The 14,719-nt window shown below is 36.1% G+C and overlaps 1 protein-coding gene across 1 annotated transcript; it reads right to left on the bottom strand.

The window, feature by feature from the left end:
• Positions 1-1,699: 1,699 nt before the first annotated feature.
• LOC132755396 (uncharacterized) lies at positions 1,700-2,989 on the bottom strand. The gene is made up of 2 exons (XM_060746264.1): positions 2,444-2,989; positions 1,700-1,825 (listed from the first exon to the last, which is right to left on the bottom strand). The coding sequence occupies exons 1-2, from the start codon at positions 2,864-2,866 to the stop codon at positions 1,700-1,702; spliced, it is 549 nt and encodes a 182-aa protein (XP_060602247.1). The 5' UTR covers positions 2,867-2,989.
• Between the last annotated feature and the right edge of the window lie 11,730 nt (positions 2,990-14,719).

The following is a 14,719-nucleotide window of genomic DNA, read 5'->3' as shown; positions in this document are numbered from 1 at the left end:
AGCAAAAATCAGTACCTAATAAATACATTATGCTATGCTGTATGTGCAAAGAATGTTGCATCATGAAAAGCACAAAATTCTAAAGGTAATGCTTATAAGCAAATGCTATATTCTTTAAAGTTTGCATATAGTGCAGTCAAGAGATAATGAGTGTGGGATGTTATACTGGTCACCTGGTGCAGTAACTGAAAATTCAAATCATACGGTACCGAAAACTATTTTATCTGGCTGATATATGGCCAGATTTTTATAAAACAGTTTATGCCTGGAAGGCAGCTCGGCCAAAACATGTTAAGGTAGCGCATTGGCTTCTCATGTGGGTGGGGTACGTAATTTATCATTTATATTTTTTTTTGTTGAAATTCCTAATTTCTTGTGAATATCAGGTATCCCATGAGAGAGAAAAACATTCATATTTGAATATGCTGAATGTGAAACGAAAATTTTTACTTTTTTGAAACCTAATTTTGCTGGTTCACAAACAAATATAATATGACACACTCACATATTTCAACTCCCAAAACATCTTAGTTCAAACCCTTATTAAGAGAATGTAGATGCAAAATTAGTTGTTAATCTATCCAATAATGAGTACTTTTGATATTTCCAAGTTCACCATAATGAAGAAATAAAATTTGAAAGGTAACTTCTTCATAGTGTGGAATTTAGATTAGATTTTAACAAGAGTCTCTTCCCAAGTGTTCTCCGGGTGAAATGATAAAGTTTGCTCCTATATAATGAATATATAATGTGCTCACTCAATGTGTTTGTAAACTTTCCATACTGTTCTATAATATTGCTTATACATACGTATATGCATATACCATAGGCATATTTGGTTTGGAACTGAAACTCTTTCTTTTCAGGTAATGTTTATTACCACCCTCCACCCACTTTGAAACTCAATGCGCTACCTTAATGTTTCAGCTTTCTGCTACTCGACATTCAATCTGACTGTCATTTTTGCAGCAAAAAAAATATACAAACCAGTTGTCCATTCATTGCAATCACCAGCAAGCCAGCAGGGACTTTCAGATCACGGTCGTCCTCCAAGAACAAGGTTACATAATCATCCTCTATATCTATACCTTCTACGGATACTGACTCCACTTCAACAGGTGCTTCGGAAACCTAGTAATGTAGCATGGGTTACATAAGTGAATGCATAATTTATGTTTCGTAATGTTTGCACATGTATGCAAGTTATTCACTGTTTGGTAAACATTATATCACTAACAACAACAATATTACACTTGCTACTCCAAAAACATTTCTACACCACTGATATTAGCACGAGGCTCCTAAATCTTAGCCAAATATGTGTTTGATCCCCTAAGAGCACCTGATTCTCAATAAAATTTATAAAAAGGTGCCCGAATAGCTCAGCTCATTTAAAAAGAAGCCAAATTTGACAGGCTGCATATCTATAATTGACATGTTAATAATTGAACAATTCAACATTAATTTTAATGAGAAAATTAATCATTAAATTATTAATGATAAACTGTTAAACTACCTTCACAAGTGTCTGGCCAGTGCCGCTAAGGCTAACCTGGCCTCGATAGTTATTAATCACTAGGTTGGTGACATTGACATGGTCACCTACGCGGGCCTCGGGCTCCTTGCCATTGGTTCTTGTTGCTGGGTCATATGGGGGTTGCGTTCATTGAACGCCGCCTTTCCTTGTTGATCTTGTTTTTCATATCTCGTACTCAGTGCTCTTGCGCCACAGTGCGACATTGGCTCTTCCAGAACTATCCTCAATCGTTATTTCCTTCATTGCCGTTGAGCGGCCAGCGACCAGGCGCTCTGCAGTTTCTTCCTCCTGAAACCAAATAGAAAGATAGAGTTGGGTTTTATTGCCCACCAACACTGTTTTGGTTATATGAGGCTGAACAGGAAAGGTGATTTCAGGAAACCTCTGGTGTAACAGCATTCCAGGCCGAAACCACCCAACCTGCCAGAATCTCAGAAATGCAGAGAAAAGCCTGTGGCATTTGAATTGGGAAAAATAAGCGTTATAAGACCTTAAATTGGGAAAAATGAACTTAAATCTTTAATTCTTTTAAGTTTTAGCGTATGAAAACAAAATGTAGTGTTGAAATTCATTCTATTTAACTAAGATTTCATCAATTAAGCAAATAAGAAAGGCAATTTTCATCAGAAATTCTGCAGTAGCCTTTTAAATTTTTCTAGCTCATTTCAATTGGGAAAAATGACGTCTGTTTTGGGAAAAATTGACCAATTTTTGGGGAAAATGGAGGGTTTTTGGAATTTGGAAGCAGCCTAATACAGGCTGTAAATTTTGGGTAAAAAATCACTGTGAGTGATTTAATATGTTATTAAGCAATGCTTTCAACGAGAAGGTTCATCAATTTTACCATTCAAGTTTATTTATCAATGATATAGGAATATAGTATTGGTATATAAACATTTAACCTACCTTTACAATCCTTCCAGCAATGCTGGTCCTGTGTTTTGGCGGGGATTGAAGTGCTGTCGTGACAGGCACAACCTCTGCATCCCTGTCACTCAGCATATCCTCCAGACAGCGCCGATGATCTTCGGGCACAAACAGTCCACCAGTCATGCCCACCTTGCTCTTGCTTGTTACAACAAGAATTTCAACCCCATTTTCTGTCCTGGATATGACGTTGTATAAGATCACGTCCTGATTCACCACAAGCTTCGTAAATGCATCTCTCTTGTAACAGATGACTTTCATCAGCTTCTCCCCCGTTGATATGCCAACCGCGAGGCTTTGCTTGTCCTCTCCATTTGATGAATATTCAAACACGGGCTTCCTCACAACGACCTTGCCCTTGAACTTGTTGCCCATTGGGGTACTGGTTCTGTGACTGTTCATCTTCCTGAAACAAGTGAAAACGCACAAATATTATTAACAAACCATATATACATACAACATATTCAATGCAAAATTGTTAAGGAGTAAAGACATCTAGATTCATGAAGTTTACAAAAAGGTTACTTATCAGGCTTGTGAAATATATTTTGGTGACTTAAAAAAGCCTTACTCTGTAACAAATAATTTTAGGTTAAGCTTCAAGTTATCTTGATTCGAACTTCATAGTCAATGTAAACTAAAGAATCTGCTTTCGAAATTCATGCTGATTTACAGTGGCAGAACTTTACGCATTATGATATAGTGTATTATTGCTTTATAAAGGCTTTATTCCAGACATATTTTCTTAACTCCATAGTCAATGTAACCTAAAGAATCTGCTTTCAAAATTCATGCTGATTTACAGTGGCAGAACTTTACGTATTATGATATAGTGTATTATTGCTTGATGAAGGCTTTATTCCAGACATATTTTCTTAAAGTGTTATATTTATACATAATTATGACGTCATGTATTATGAATCTGTGTTTGAAATAAATCTTTTCTTATTAGAACTGCAATAGGTAAGCGAGATTTACCTGATGCTAACAATTAAATTATCTTTCTACTGTCTCAATACTAACAGTATGATTCATATACAATAAATACTGGTTTATGGTCAGAATAGCACGATTCTAAAGTACCAGACCCAACTACACTACTATTTGATGTAACATAAATGTGATCTAGACAGCTGTTATAGTCAGTAGTGACAACATTTATCAGCTGGACACAGCCTAAAGTTTCTTGAAAAAGCCTAGCAATACGTTTGTTGTCTTCATAATCATAATTGAAATCCCCAATCAAAATTATGTTCTGTTGTGTTAAATGGAATAGAGAAGTTATAGCATCTAACAGACTGCGCAAGAACTGCGAGATGTTTGAGACTGTAGCACATCCAGGAGGACAATAAACAAACCCCAGTACAGTGTCTTTGCAGCATAACAGAGGGCATTCAATGCTAAAGCATGTATAGCACAAGCACTTATCAAATTTCAAACTGTTCTTTATATAAACAGCTATTCCATGAGACGCTTCTTCAAATGAAAATGACAAATTGTAGAATCCATCAATATCATAGTCCTCAGATAATGGAGATTGTAATTTTGTCTCGACAAAGCCAATAACATCCGCTGCAAGCAAGTTACGCTCATTTTTAATATCTTGAATGTGTTTTTTTTAATGTTCTACAATTTTGGAAACATACTGTTCTCAACGATTCACGCTTACAAGAGAAAAAATGCGGACTGTTCAACCTTGCAAGATGCAGATTGCTTAATGTCGCAAGACCAGTCTGAGAAATAAGCAGCCGCATTAAATATCTTCACGAAGAATTTAAGCGCTGTTCCCCTAAAAATATATCTTTGCTCAATAAAATTCAAAGTAAAGCGTCAAAGATGTCTCCATAGTTGGAAATGTCAAATTTAATCAAAGTTCTACTATACAAGGAACTATTTTCTTTCACAGAAAACAATGAAGACTTTTTCACACAGAAATAAAATTATGTGAAAATGCACATAAATTATTGATAGGTATTCAATGTGTACTAACAGGGTCTACTTCCGGTAATGCAAGAGACCATACATGTTGAATTATCCCGGATATGCTCGCAATAAAGTGACTGAAATAAACCGGATGATGAACTCGCAAGAGAACGTACGAAAAAAAGGGTTTCACACAGTAATCATACAGAATTATCTGAAATATATTACTTCTAATTTAACATAGATTGTCTATTCCACTAGATCTACAAGTCTTCTAAGCATGAAGAAAATCATTCCTCGCGAAAATTCACAGACTTTTAAACAAAAACGTTAATAAATGGTTTTGAAAACAACAAAAACAGTATAAATTCACATACACTGCTACAAAAACATTAATATAATAGCGAAAAATAATACAACATTCAGAAAACTAATAAAACACTAAATTACCGTAAAAATATTCTGTTGTTTTCCGCTCCGGTCTTGCATAAAATGGCGTCTTTCTCAGGGTCTGGAACTATTTCCGATTCTTACGCAGTGATGAAATACTATATATTCATGCGTAAGTGCATAATATATAGAAAAAAAATTACACAAATTAATCAGTCATAAAAGAGAAAAAATGATTCTATCGTAGTTTTACTTATTGGTAATATGGAAATCGCTGAAAGTAATTCAGAGTTATTTTTTTGGTGTCAGAATACCCACGCTATCTGGTAGTCACATGCCCGTAAAGCGCGGGAAATCTTCCGATGTTTGGCGGAAACTTCCGAACGGCTCCTCATTTGCATAAACAGCTAAATTTAGAGAAATATCCCTACACTTTGTTTACAAGCATTTCAAACAGTGTATAAAGTAGTAATTTGTTTATCGTCTTGTTTCCTACATAATGGTGTTGAGAAACAGATCCATACAAAGCTAAACATTCACAAAACAACATTGTATTTAGTTAGAAATACTTAAGAACTATTTTTTTGCTACGCACATGTATCGTGTATCAGATGTAAATGGGGAAAATGGGACAAGCTCGATGTTTTTTGTTTTTTCGCATTGTGAGTAAGTTTTTTTTCCGCAAGCGAAAAAAAAACAAAAAACCAACAACAACCTTTTGCATATATAATTGTATTTTACAATGTTAAATTAAAATACATATATATTGTAACTTAATTTGACACGGATTGACTATTGCATAGAACAAAAGAAATTATTTTCGTGTTGTATATTGCATAATTTATCTCTGAAAATTTGTATTGTCCAGATGCAGGTTGTTGTATTTGTTTGCAATACGTGTGTATTTATTTCCATTGTTTGGTATCGTAAATTAGATAAATATTTAAAATTGTAATTGTATTAATTATCTAAGAAAACGGAAATTGTAATATTTTGAATTTGTTATCTTTAAATGGATTTTGTGTGCACAACATGACTGTGGTGGCCATTATGTTGGCAACATAAAAGAAAATGAGCTCTTTCTGCAGTCCTGCACATGCCCTTCCAAGTCAGTTCCTCGAAATAAGTTTTTAACAATGGGATAAGTCCTTGAAATTTTATATTGTCCACGATATGCAACAAATATATTTTGGAGTAAATACATTAATTTCAGGATTTCTAAGAGTTATGTTTCATGAATCAATAGGGAATTTAGAAGGCAAAACACGTCGAAAACAATAAAATAAAAGATTTCAAGCTGGATGTTTAATATATGAAAGTTTTATCTAATTTCCATATTGAATGTATTACTAAATACATATAAATGATTCCTATCATCTTCAGAATGGCTGATGTAATTTTGGCTGATAGGGATGAAAGTAGGGAATGTACCGCTCAACAAAGGCCTTTTTTGGCCTAACAAGCCTATCGAGTGTCCTGGATGCATGACAATATACAAGTAATTTGGTTCATTCCAGCGACACTGGAATCACAAACACAAAACTCTCACAGTGGAAAGTTACACTTGCCCATGCTTTACCAAGACATTTTGGAGGCAGGACTAACAAGCTATTAAAGAAAAAACATAAATTAGTGGCTACACTTATCGAACAGGATGAAAAAATCACCACAAAATACGTTGGTCCGACTATCGATTAAATGATAGAAACATAAACACGAACATTCAGTAATAAGTTATTGCATACGTTTCGGCTATATGCCTTCATCAGTGCAAAACATAATAAAATTACCGGAAGCGACGTCATAACGGAACACGCATAAAAAGCGCGAAAAACGTTTAGGCGTTTAGCGTCAAAAATATGATAACATGTAGAAACAAATTATTTTTGTTATAAATAAAACTGGTACATGAATTAAAATGTCTCAATGGTAATGAAATTTACCTCATTACATGTAAAAAATTCTGGAAACAAAGTGATCCCTCGGAAGCATTTATCACAACAAAATTACATAAGAATTGCAGACTCGGTTTGATTGAGTCTGTACATGAGAGACAGGGCCAAAAAACCCTTCTTTAAAGACGCCGAATATCGGCTACTTCCCCAACCAAACTAGCCTCTTTTTTTCCCCAATTTGGTCCTAAAATTTCCCCAATCGCTTGAAAATCCCCTGCAGAATTAAGAACTGAATTAACAGAAAAAAAAAGGAAAATATTCAAGATTTCTTCGATCTTTCTTCCGAACAGCGTTGAAAACATGAAATCCCTGTATGTAAAAATAAACCGTGACCTATTAATATCCGCTTAGAGGGGTGTGCACATTGATCGTATAGAATTTCATTGACTCGCTAGGCATGACGCAACATACTGTATTATACCCTAGAGGGGTATGCATAATAGTTGTTAACATTTCATTGTCTCGTGAAACATGACGCTGTACTTTTTCAAAAGCTAAAAATAGATGACCTTAACTCTAGTAAAAAACCAAAAATCTATTTTTAGATGTAAAAAGATATTTACGGTTATTTTACCGCTACAAAGGTAAGTTATTGTACGAAGTTTAACTAATAATTTCGAGTACCTAAATCGTTTTCATTAGTAGAACTGTAACTAAATTTTTACAACATATATGTTTTTGTATACCGGCGCTTTACGGCAAAGTTCAAAATGTCGCATAACTGGACACATTACACAAAAAAATTAAATTGTCCGACTCCAACAATATCATGGCTTTTCAAAAGAAAAACGTAAGTGAATCAAGTAAAGTATCAGATACACCTTCAGATACCAATAGATCTTAAGTCATTGAGATAGAGAAGTGTACTTCTTCAACCACTGTTGATCACAGACACTTGGGGTTTGGAGCTCAAAACTCCTTTAAAATCCAGATAAAATGCATATTTGTCAATCCCAGCACATGTACTGTTCATATATATCAAAAAAACTTAATATAAGCCGTTTTGAAAAAAATCCATATTTCAACATCTATAATTACCACAAGTGTCTGTGCTGTTGATGATGTTGTCATTGTTGATAAAACGGAGTCCGAGAGATCAGAGAACGCTCTGGTGGATGAGTTTAAATCAAGAAAGAATTGGGAAATGTTATTATAAATCAAGAATCAATGAATAAAATTGGGTTTTTTTTAGTTATAAGAGAGTCTATGTTGTTTAATTATTTTTCCATATTAATGTTATATATCCCTTTCTTGACGATTATGAAACAGCCCAATTTTTCCCCAAATATGCAAAAATCGCGCTTATTTTCCCCAAGTAAAAGGCTAAGGCCCCTTCCCCAAAAAAGGTGTTTTGGCCCTGAGAGATAATGAATAAGTGCAACATCCCTCACGCCCCGTAGCACCGGCTTGAGCGGTACTCAATTCTCAACACTTAATAGTGCTGGCATAAATAATCCCGAAGGACCAGAAAAAATAACAAAATAGATAAATACAGAATCCCTAAAGAAAGCCCAACACGGCAAAATTGAAAATGTTGCAGGCTCGGTTTGATTGAGCCTGTTCATGGACGGTACTGGAAAGTGCAAGGTACCGTCCACGCCCCCTAGCACCGGCTTAAGCAGAATTCAACATTTAACATGAACTGGTAAAATTTAGAATTTTGAAACATCCGCAGATATGTTCATATGGCGGTTATCATGGAACCTTCAATGTGACACTTCCGTGCCATTCCATGAAAAGCGGCATAAGGTCCCCAAGTAAAAAAATGCGTGTGCCCTAAACGAGAAAACAATGGGCGGAACTAAATAAAATGGAATTTAGAAAGGGGATCTGAGGTTATGAAGCCTGCGTATCACAGATAGGACGTCAAAAGACGTCAACACTGAAGTGAAGTACGGGGCATCTTTTTACAGCTGTCAGCGTAATGTCAATTGCCAAGCAAAAGAACACATATCAATGTATCATTGATTCAGTTTAAATGTCCCTAACACGCAGGTTACAAAAATCATCGGTTTGTGAAAATTTACTTTTTTTGTGACATTCGACCATACCTCAGTGGAGTACCTTTAATGATATGATTCAAAAGTTTTCTTAAAACAACAAATGCTCTTTATTGTCTTACATATGATTATTTATTCCTATTTAATGAGCTAGAAAATGTGTACATGTCTCATGTCTTTTGTTAATGTAAGTGGATCGTTTACTAACATAATGGGATAAAAATCTGGAAACAAAGTGATCCCTCGGAAGCATTAATCACAACAAAATTACAAGAGAATTGCAGACTCGGTAGTCCTTGAAATTTTATATTGTCCACGATATGCAACAAATATATTTTGGAGTAAATACATTTCAGGATTTCTAAGAGTTCTGTTTCATGAATCAATAGGGAATTTAGAAGGCAAAACACGTCGAAAACAATAAAATAAAAGATTTCAAGCTGGATGTTTAATATATGAAAGTTTTATCTAATTTCCATATTGTATGTATATTTAAATACATATAAATGATTCCTATCATCTTCAGAATGGCTGATGTAATTTTGGCTGATGAGGATGAAAGTAGGGAATGTACCGCTCAACAAAGGCCTTTTTTGGCCTAACAAGCCTATCGAGTGTCCTGGATGCATGACAATATACAAGTCATTTGGTTCATTCCAGCGACACTGGAATCACAAACATAAAACTCTAATCACAAACATAAAACTCTCACAGTGAAAAGTTACACTTGCCCATGCTTTACCAAGACATTTTGGAGGCAGGACTAACAAGCTATTAAAGAAAAAACATAATTTAGTGGCTACACTTATCGAACAGGATGAAAAAATCACCACAAAATACGTTGGTCCGACTATCGATTTAATGATAGAAACATAAACACGAACATTCAGTAATAAGTTATTGCATACGTTTCGGCTATATGCCTTCATCAGTGCAAAACATAATAATATTACCGGAAGCGACGTCATAACGGAACACGCATAAAACGCGCGAAAAACGTTTAGGCGTTTAGCGTCAAAAATATGATAACATGTAGAAACAAATTATTTTTGTTATAAATAAAACTGGTACATGAATTAAAATGGATCAATGATAATGAAATTTACCTCATTACATGTAAAAAATTCTGGAAACAAAGTGATCCCTCGGAAGCATTTATCACAACAAAATTCTGGAAACAAAGTGATCCCTCGGAAGCATTTATCACAACAAAATAACATAAGAATTGCAGACTCGGTTTGATTGAGTCTGTACATGAGAGATAATGAATAAGTGCAACATCCCTCACGCCCCCTAGCACCGGCTTGAGCGGTACTCAATTCTCAACACTTAATAGTGCTGGCATAAATGATCCCGAAGGACCAGAAAAAATAACAACACTGAAGTGAAGTACGGGGCAACTTTTTACAGCTGCCACACGGCACTTGACACCTGTTGTTGTGAAGTACAAAATTCTGGAAACAAAGTGATCCCTCGGAAGCATTATTCACAACAAAATTACATCAGAATAGCAGACTCGGTTTGATTGAGTCTGTACATGAGAGATAATGAATAAGTGCAACATCCCTCACGCCCCCTTGCACTGGCTTGAGCGGTACTCAATTCTCAACACTTAAAAGTGCTGACATCAATGATCCCGAAGGACCAGAAAATATAACAAATGTGATAAACAAGATCAACAAGGAAAGGTGGCGTTCAATGAACGCAACAACCCCCATATGACCAAGCAACAAGAACCAATGGCAAGGAGCCCAGGCAGACCCCAAACAAAAACAGGACAGGGCAAAGACGTGTTCCTTTTCTACTTTTTTGTAATATCGTTCAGTTGTCGATTCACTGAAGTGAAGTACGGGGCAACTTTTTACAGCTGCCACACGGCACTTGACACCTGCTGTTGTGAAGTACAAAATTCTAGAAAGCAAAGTGATCCTTCGGAAGCATTAATCACAACAAAATTACATCAGAATTGCAGACTCGGTTTGATTGAGTCTGTACATGAGAGATAATGAATAAGTGCAACATCTCTCATGCCCCCTAGCACCGGCTTGAGCGGTACTCAATTCTCAACACTTAATAGTGCTGGCATCAATGATCCCGAAGGAAGAGAAAATATAACAACACTGAAGTGAAATACGTGGCAACTTTTTACAGCTGCCACACGGCACTTGACACCTGTTGTTGTGAAGTACAAAAATTCTGGAAACAAAGTGATCCCTCGGAAGCATTATTCACAACAAAATTACATCAGAATAGCAGACTCGGTTTGATTAAGTCTGTACATGAGAGACTCACGCCCCCTTGCACCGGCTTGAGCGGTACTCAATTCTCAACACTTAAAAGTGCTGACATCAATGATCCCGAAGGACCAGAAAATATAACAAATGTGATAAACAAGATCAACAAGGAAAGGTGGCGTTCAATGAACGCAACAACCCCCATATGACCAAGCAACAAGAACCAATGGCAAGGAGCCCAGACAGACCCCAAACAAAAACAGGACAGGGCAAAGACGTGTTCCTTTTCTACTTTTTTGTAATATCGTTCAGTTGTCGATTCACTGAAGTGAAGTACGGGGCAACTTTTTACAGCTGCCACACGGCACTTGACACCTGCTGTTGTGAAGTACAAAATTCTAGAAAGCAAGGTGATCCTTCGGAAGCATTAATCACAACAAAATTACATCAGAATTGCAGACTCGGTTTGATTGAGTCTGTACATGAGAGATAATGAATAAGTGCAACATCCCTCACGCCCCCTAGCATCGGCTTGAGCGGTACTCAATTCTAAAAATCTGGAAACAAAGTGATCCCTCGGAAGCATTAATCAAAACAAAATATGATAAACATGATCGACAAGGAAAGGCGGCGTTCAATGAACGCAGCCCCCACCCGACCCAGCAACAAGCGCCATCGGTAAGGAGCCCAGGAGGACCCCAAAATTACATAAGAATTGCAGACTCGGTTTGATTGAGTCTGTACATGAGGGATACTGAATAAGTGCAACATCCCTCACGCCCCCTAGTACCGGCTTGTTGATCTTGTTTATCATATTTTGAGAGGTACTAAAAAAAAACATGACAAACAAGATCAACAAGGAAAGGCGGCGCTCAATGAACGCAACCCCCATATGACCAAGCAACAAAAACCCAATGGCAAGGAGCCCAGGCGGACCCCAAACATAAAAAGGACAGGGCAAAGACACGTTAATCATTAAATGATAAATAATTTGTAACTGATTAGGAATTCAAAGAAAATAATAGGCCCACAAAGGGGAAGGGGACAGGAGACCGGGGGAAGGAAGGGGGGGGGCTACGTCCATGAACAGGCTCAATCAAACCGAGCCTGCAACATTTTCAATTTTGCCGTGTTGGGCTTTCTTTAGGGATTCTATATTTATCTATTTTAATCAAAGAAATAAAAACTAGAGGCAATGGCAATGGGGAAGATGAAATTCTCAACACTTAATAGTGCTGGCATCAATGATCCCGAAGGACCAGAAAAAATAACAACACTGAAGTGAAGTACGGGGCAATTTTTTACAGCTGCCACACGGCACTTGACACCTGCTGTTGTGAAGTACAAAATTCTGGAAACAAAGTGAGCCCTCGGAAGCATTAATCACAACAAATAATAAGACGGTGTCATAGGGCTTCCCATTGCCCTGCCCATGGTTTGTAAATAACTCTAATAGTTAAAGTCAAAGCAATTATTATGTACAACAATATTCAACAATTTCTTTATCATTATCTTTGATATAATTATTTCCATTATCTTTCTGTAAAAAAATATATACAAGATTCAATACCTTCATTATGAGGGATATTTGAGTATAATGAAAGAACATCAAGGGTAACTAGATAGGTGTTGTTATATTTTCTGGTCCTTCGGGATCATTGATGCCAACACTATAAAGTGTTGAGAATTGAGTACCGCTCAAGCCGGTGCTAGGGGGCGTGAGGGATGTTGCACTTATTCACTATCCCTCATGTACAGACTCAATCAAACCGAGTGTGCAATTCTTATGTTATTTTGTTGTGATTAATGCTTCCGATGGATCACTTTGTTTCCAGAATTTTCTACTTCAAAACAGCAGGTGTCAAGTGCCGTGTGGCAGCCGTAAAAAGTTGCCCCGTACTTCACTTCAGTGTTGTTATATTTCCTGGTCCTTCGGGATCATTGATGCCAACACTATAAAGTGTTGAGAATTGAGTACCGCTCAAGCCGGTGCTAGGGGGCGTGAGGGATGTTGCACTTATTCACTATCCCTCATGTACAGACTCAATCAAACCGAGTCTGCAATTCTTATGTTATTTTGTTGTGATTAATGCTTCCGATGGATCACTTTGTTTCCAGAATTTTAATTTAAGATTTCGAACCTTAGTTATAAAATAGATAAAAACAAAAACAGTCGGTGGTATCCTTGATATAGGAAGGCAAACTTTTTATGTAAGGATTTAAAATAAAGTCTAGGTATTTCGCTAAGTTCTCAGTACTGGAGCTACATACTGAAACAATGGGACGACCAGGGTATCCGAGATGAAGTTTCTCATCATATGGTTTATGCTTTTCATGGAATGTCACGGAAGTGTCACATTTAAGGTTCCATGATAACCGCCGTATGAACACATCTGCGGATGTTTCTAAATTCAAAATTTTACTATTTCACGTTTAAATGTTGAATTCTGCTTAAGCCGGTGCTAGAGGGCGTGGACGGTAACTTGCACTTTACAGTACCGTCCATGAACAGGCTCAATCAAACCGAGCCTGCAACATTTTCTTTAGGGATTCTGTATTTTATCTATTTTCTTTAGGGATTCTGTATTTATCTATTTTATGCGTTTTCGGTAAAATGTAAAATTGAGGTGTACGTATAGTTGACGGGAACATATCAAATTGTTTAATAATGCTTACATTATTTTCCTGTATTTCATTTACACATTCTTCTATTTTTAATTTAGCCAACTTATGTTGTTCCTTTTCTACTTTTTTGTAATATCGCTAATCGTTCAGTTGTCAATTCACTTCGTCGATGTACTTCTGTTTGTCCATTATAACGATGGTATTGGATTTGTCTGCTATTTTGATAACAATATTTATATCAAGAGAGAGGACTTTCAGCGACTGGAGTTCTTGCTTGGATATGTTAGGACGAAACCGTTTTTGTTCAGAAGAGTGCATAATTTCATTACTTATAGCCTCAATATAAAAATCCAAATACATGTCTCTACCGCTAGGTGGGGTAAAGGTAGATGATGTTTTACTATAAAATGACAAAGTTTGATAGTCTTCTTTTTGGTTATCATCATCGTTTTCGTTGATATCATTTTTAAACAAATCGTTGAAGTACTCTTTCAGTCTTAAACGTCTTGGAAAAATGAAAAACCTCTTCCGCTAATCAAACCTTATCATGAGAATTATATACAAAATCACACACGCACACGCGCGCACACACACACACACACACAGGTGAATCGCTATATGCCACCGCATCGCATAAAAACTTTATAATTTGGACATTTCTTGAATGTTCATGAACAATTTAAACTTCAAAACTGAGGAAGTCCACAGCATGTTCATTCATTCGTTTCCTCTTCACACTTATCAATTCCTTCAAAGAATTGTCTATGCTTGATAAGACGGAACTTATAGACTTTAATTCATTAAACTTCTGTTCCTCTATTTCTATGATGAAATCAGAAATACTATCTGAAAGGTAAAATAATAAAATGTATGTCAATGTGAATTACCTTCATTTTTAGTGTGTGTATTGTCTAAATATAAAGTACGAAATTATTACAATTAAAGCAAAATTGACTCACGTGACAGTCAAGATTATTTAATGGTTATATGGTCAAACTAAAAGTAATCAACATGTCTGTTTTGCCAAAAATGTTGTTCTGTGTGAGTATGAATCAATTTCATCCATTTATAAGAAAGATCTGGCTACATTTTTGTCTATTTCTGTGAAATTACAAAACTGGCTTATTT

The sequence above is a fragment of the Ruditapes philippinarum genome, unplaced genomic scaffold (assembly GCF_026571515.1).
Source record: "Ruditapes philippinarum isolate M1 unplaced genomic scaffold, ASM2657151v2 ctg3322_1_1_1_1, whole genome shotgun sequence".
Classification (NCBI taxonomy): domain Eukaryota; kingdom Metazoa; phylum Mollusca; class Bivalvia; order Venerida; family Veneridae; genus Ruditapes; species Ruditapes philippinarum.
Note: the sequence above shows the minus strand (reverse complement) of the source record. Positions and strands in the feature narration are given on the sequence as shown.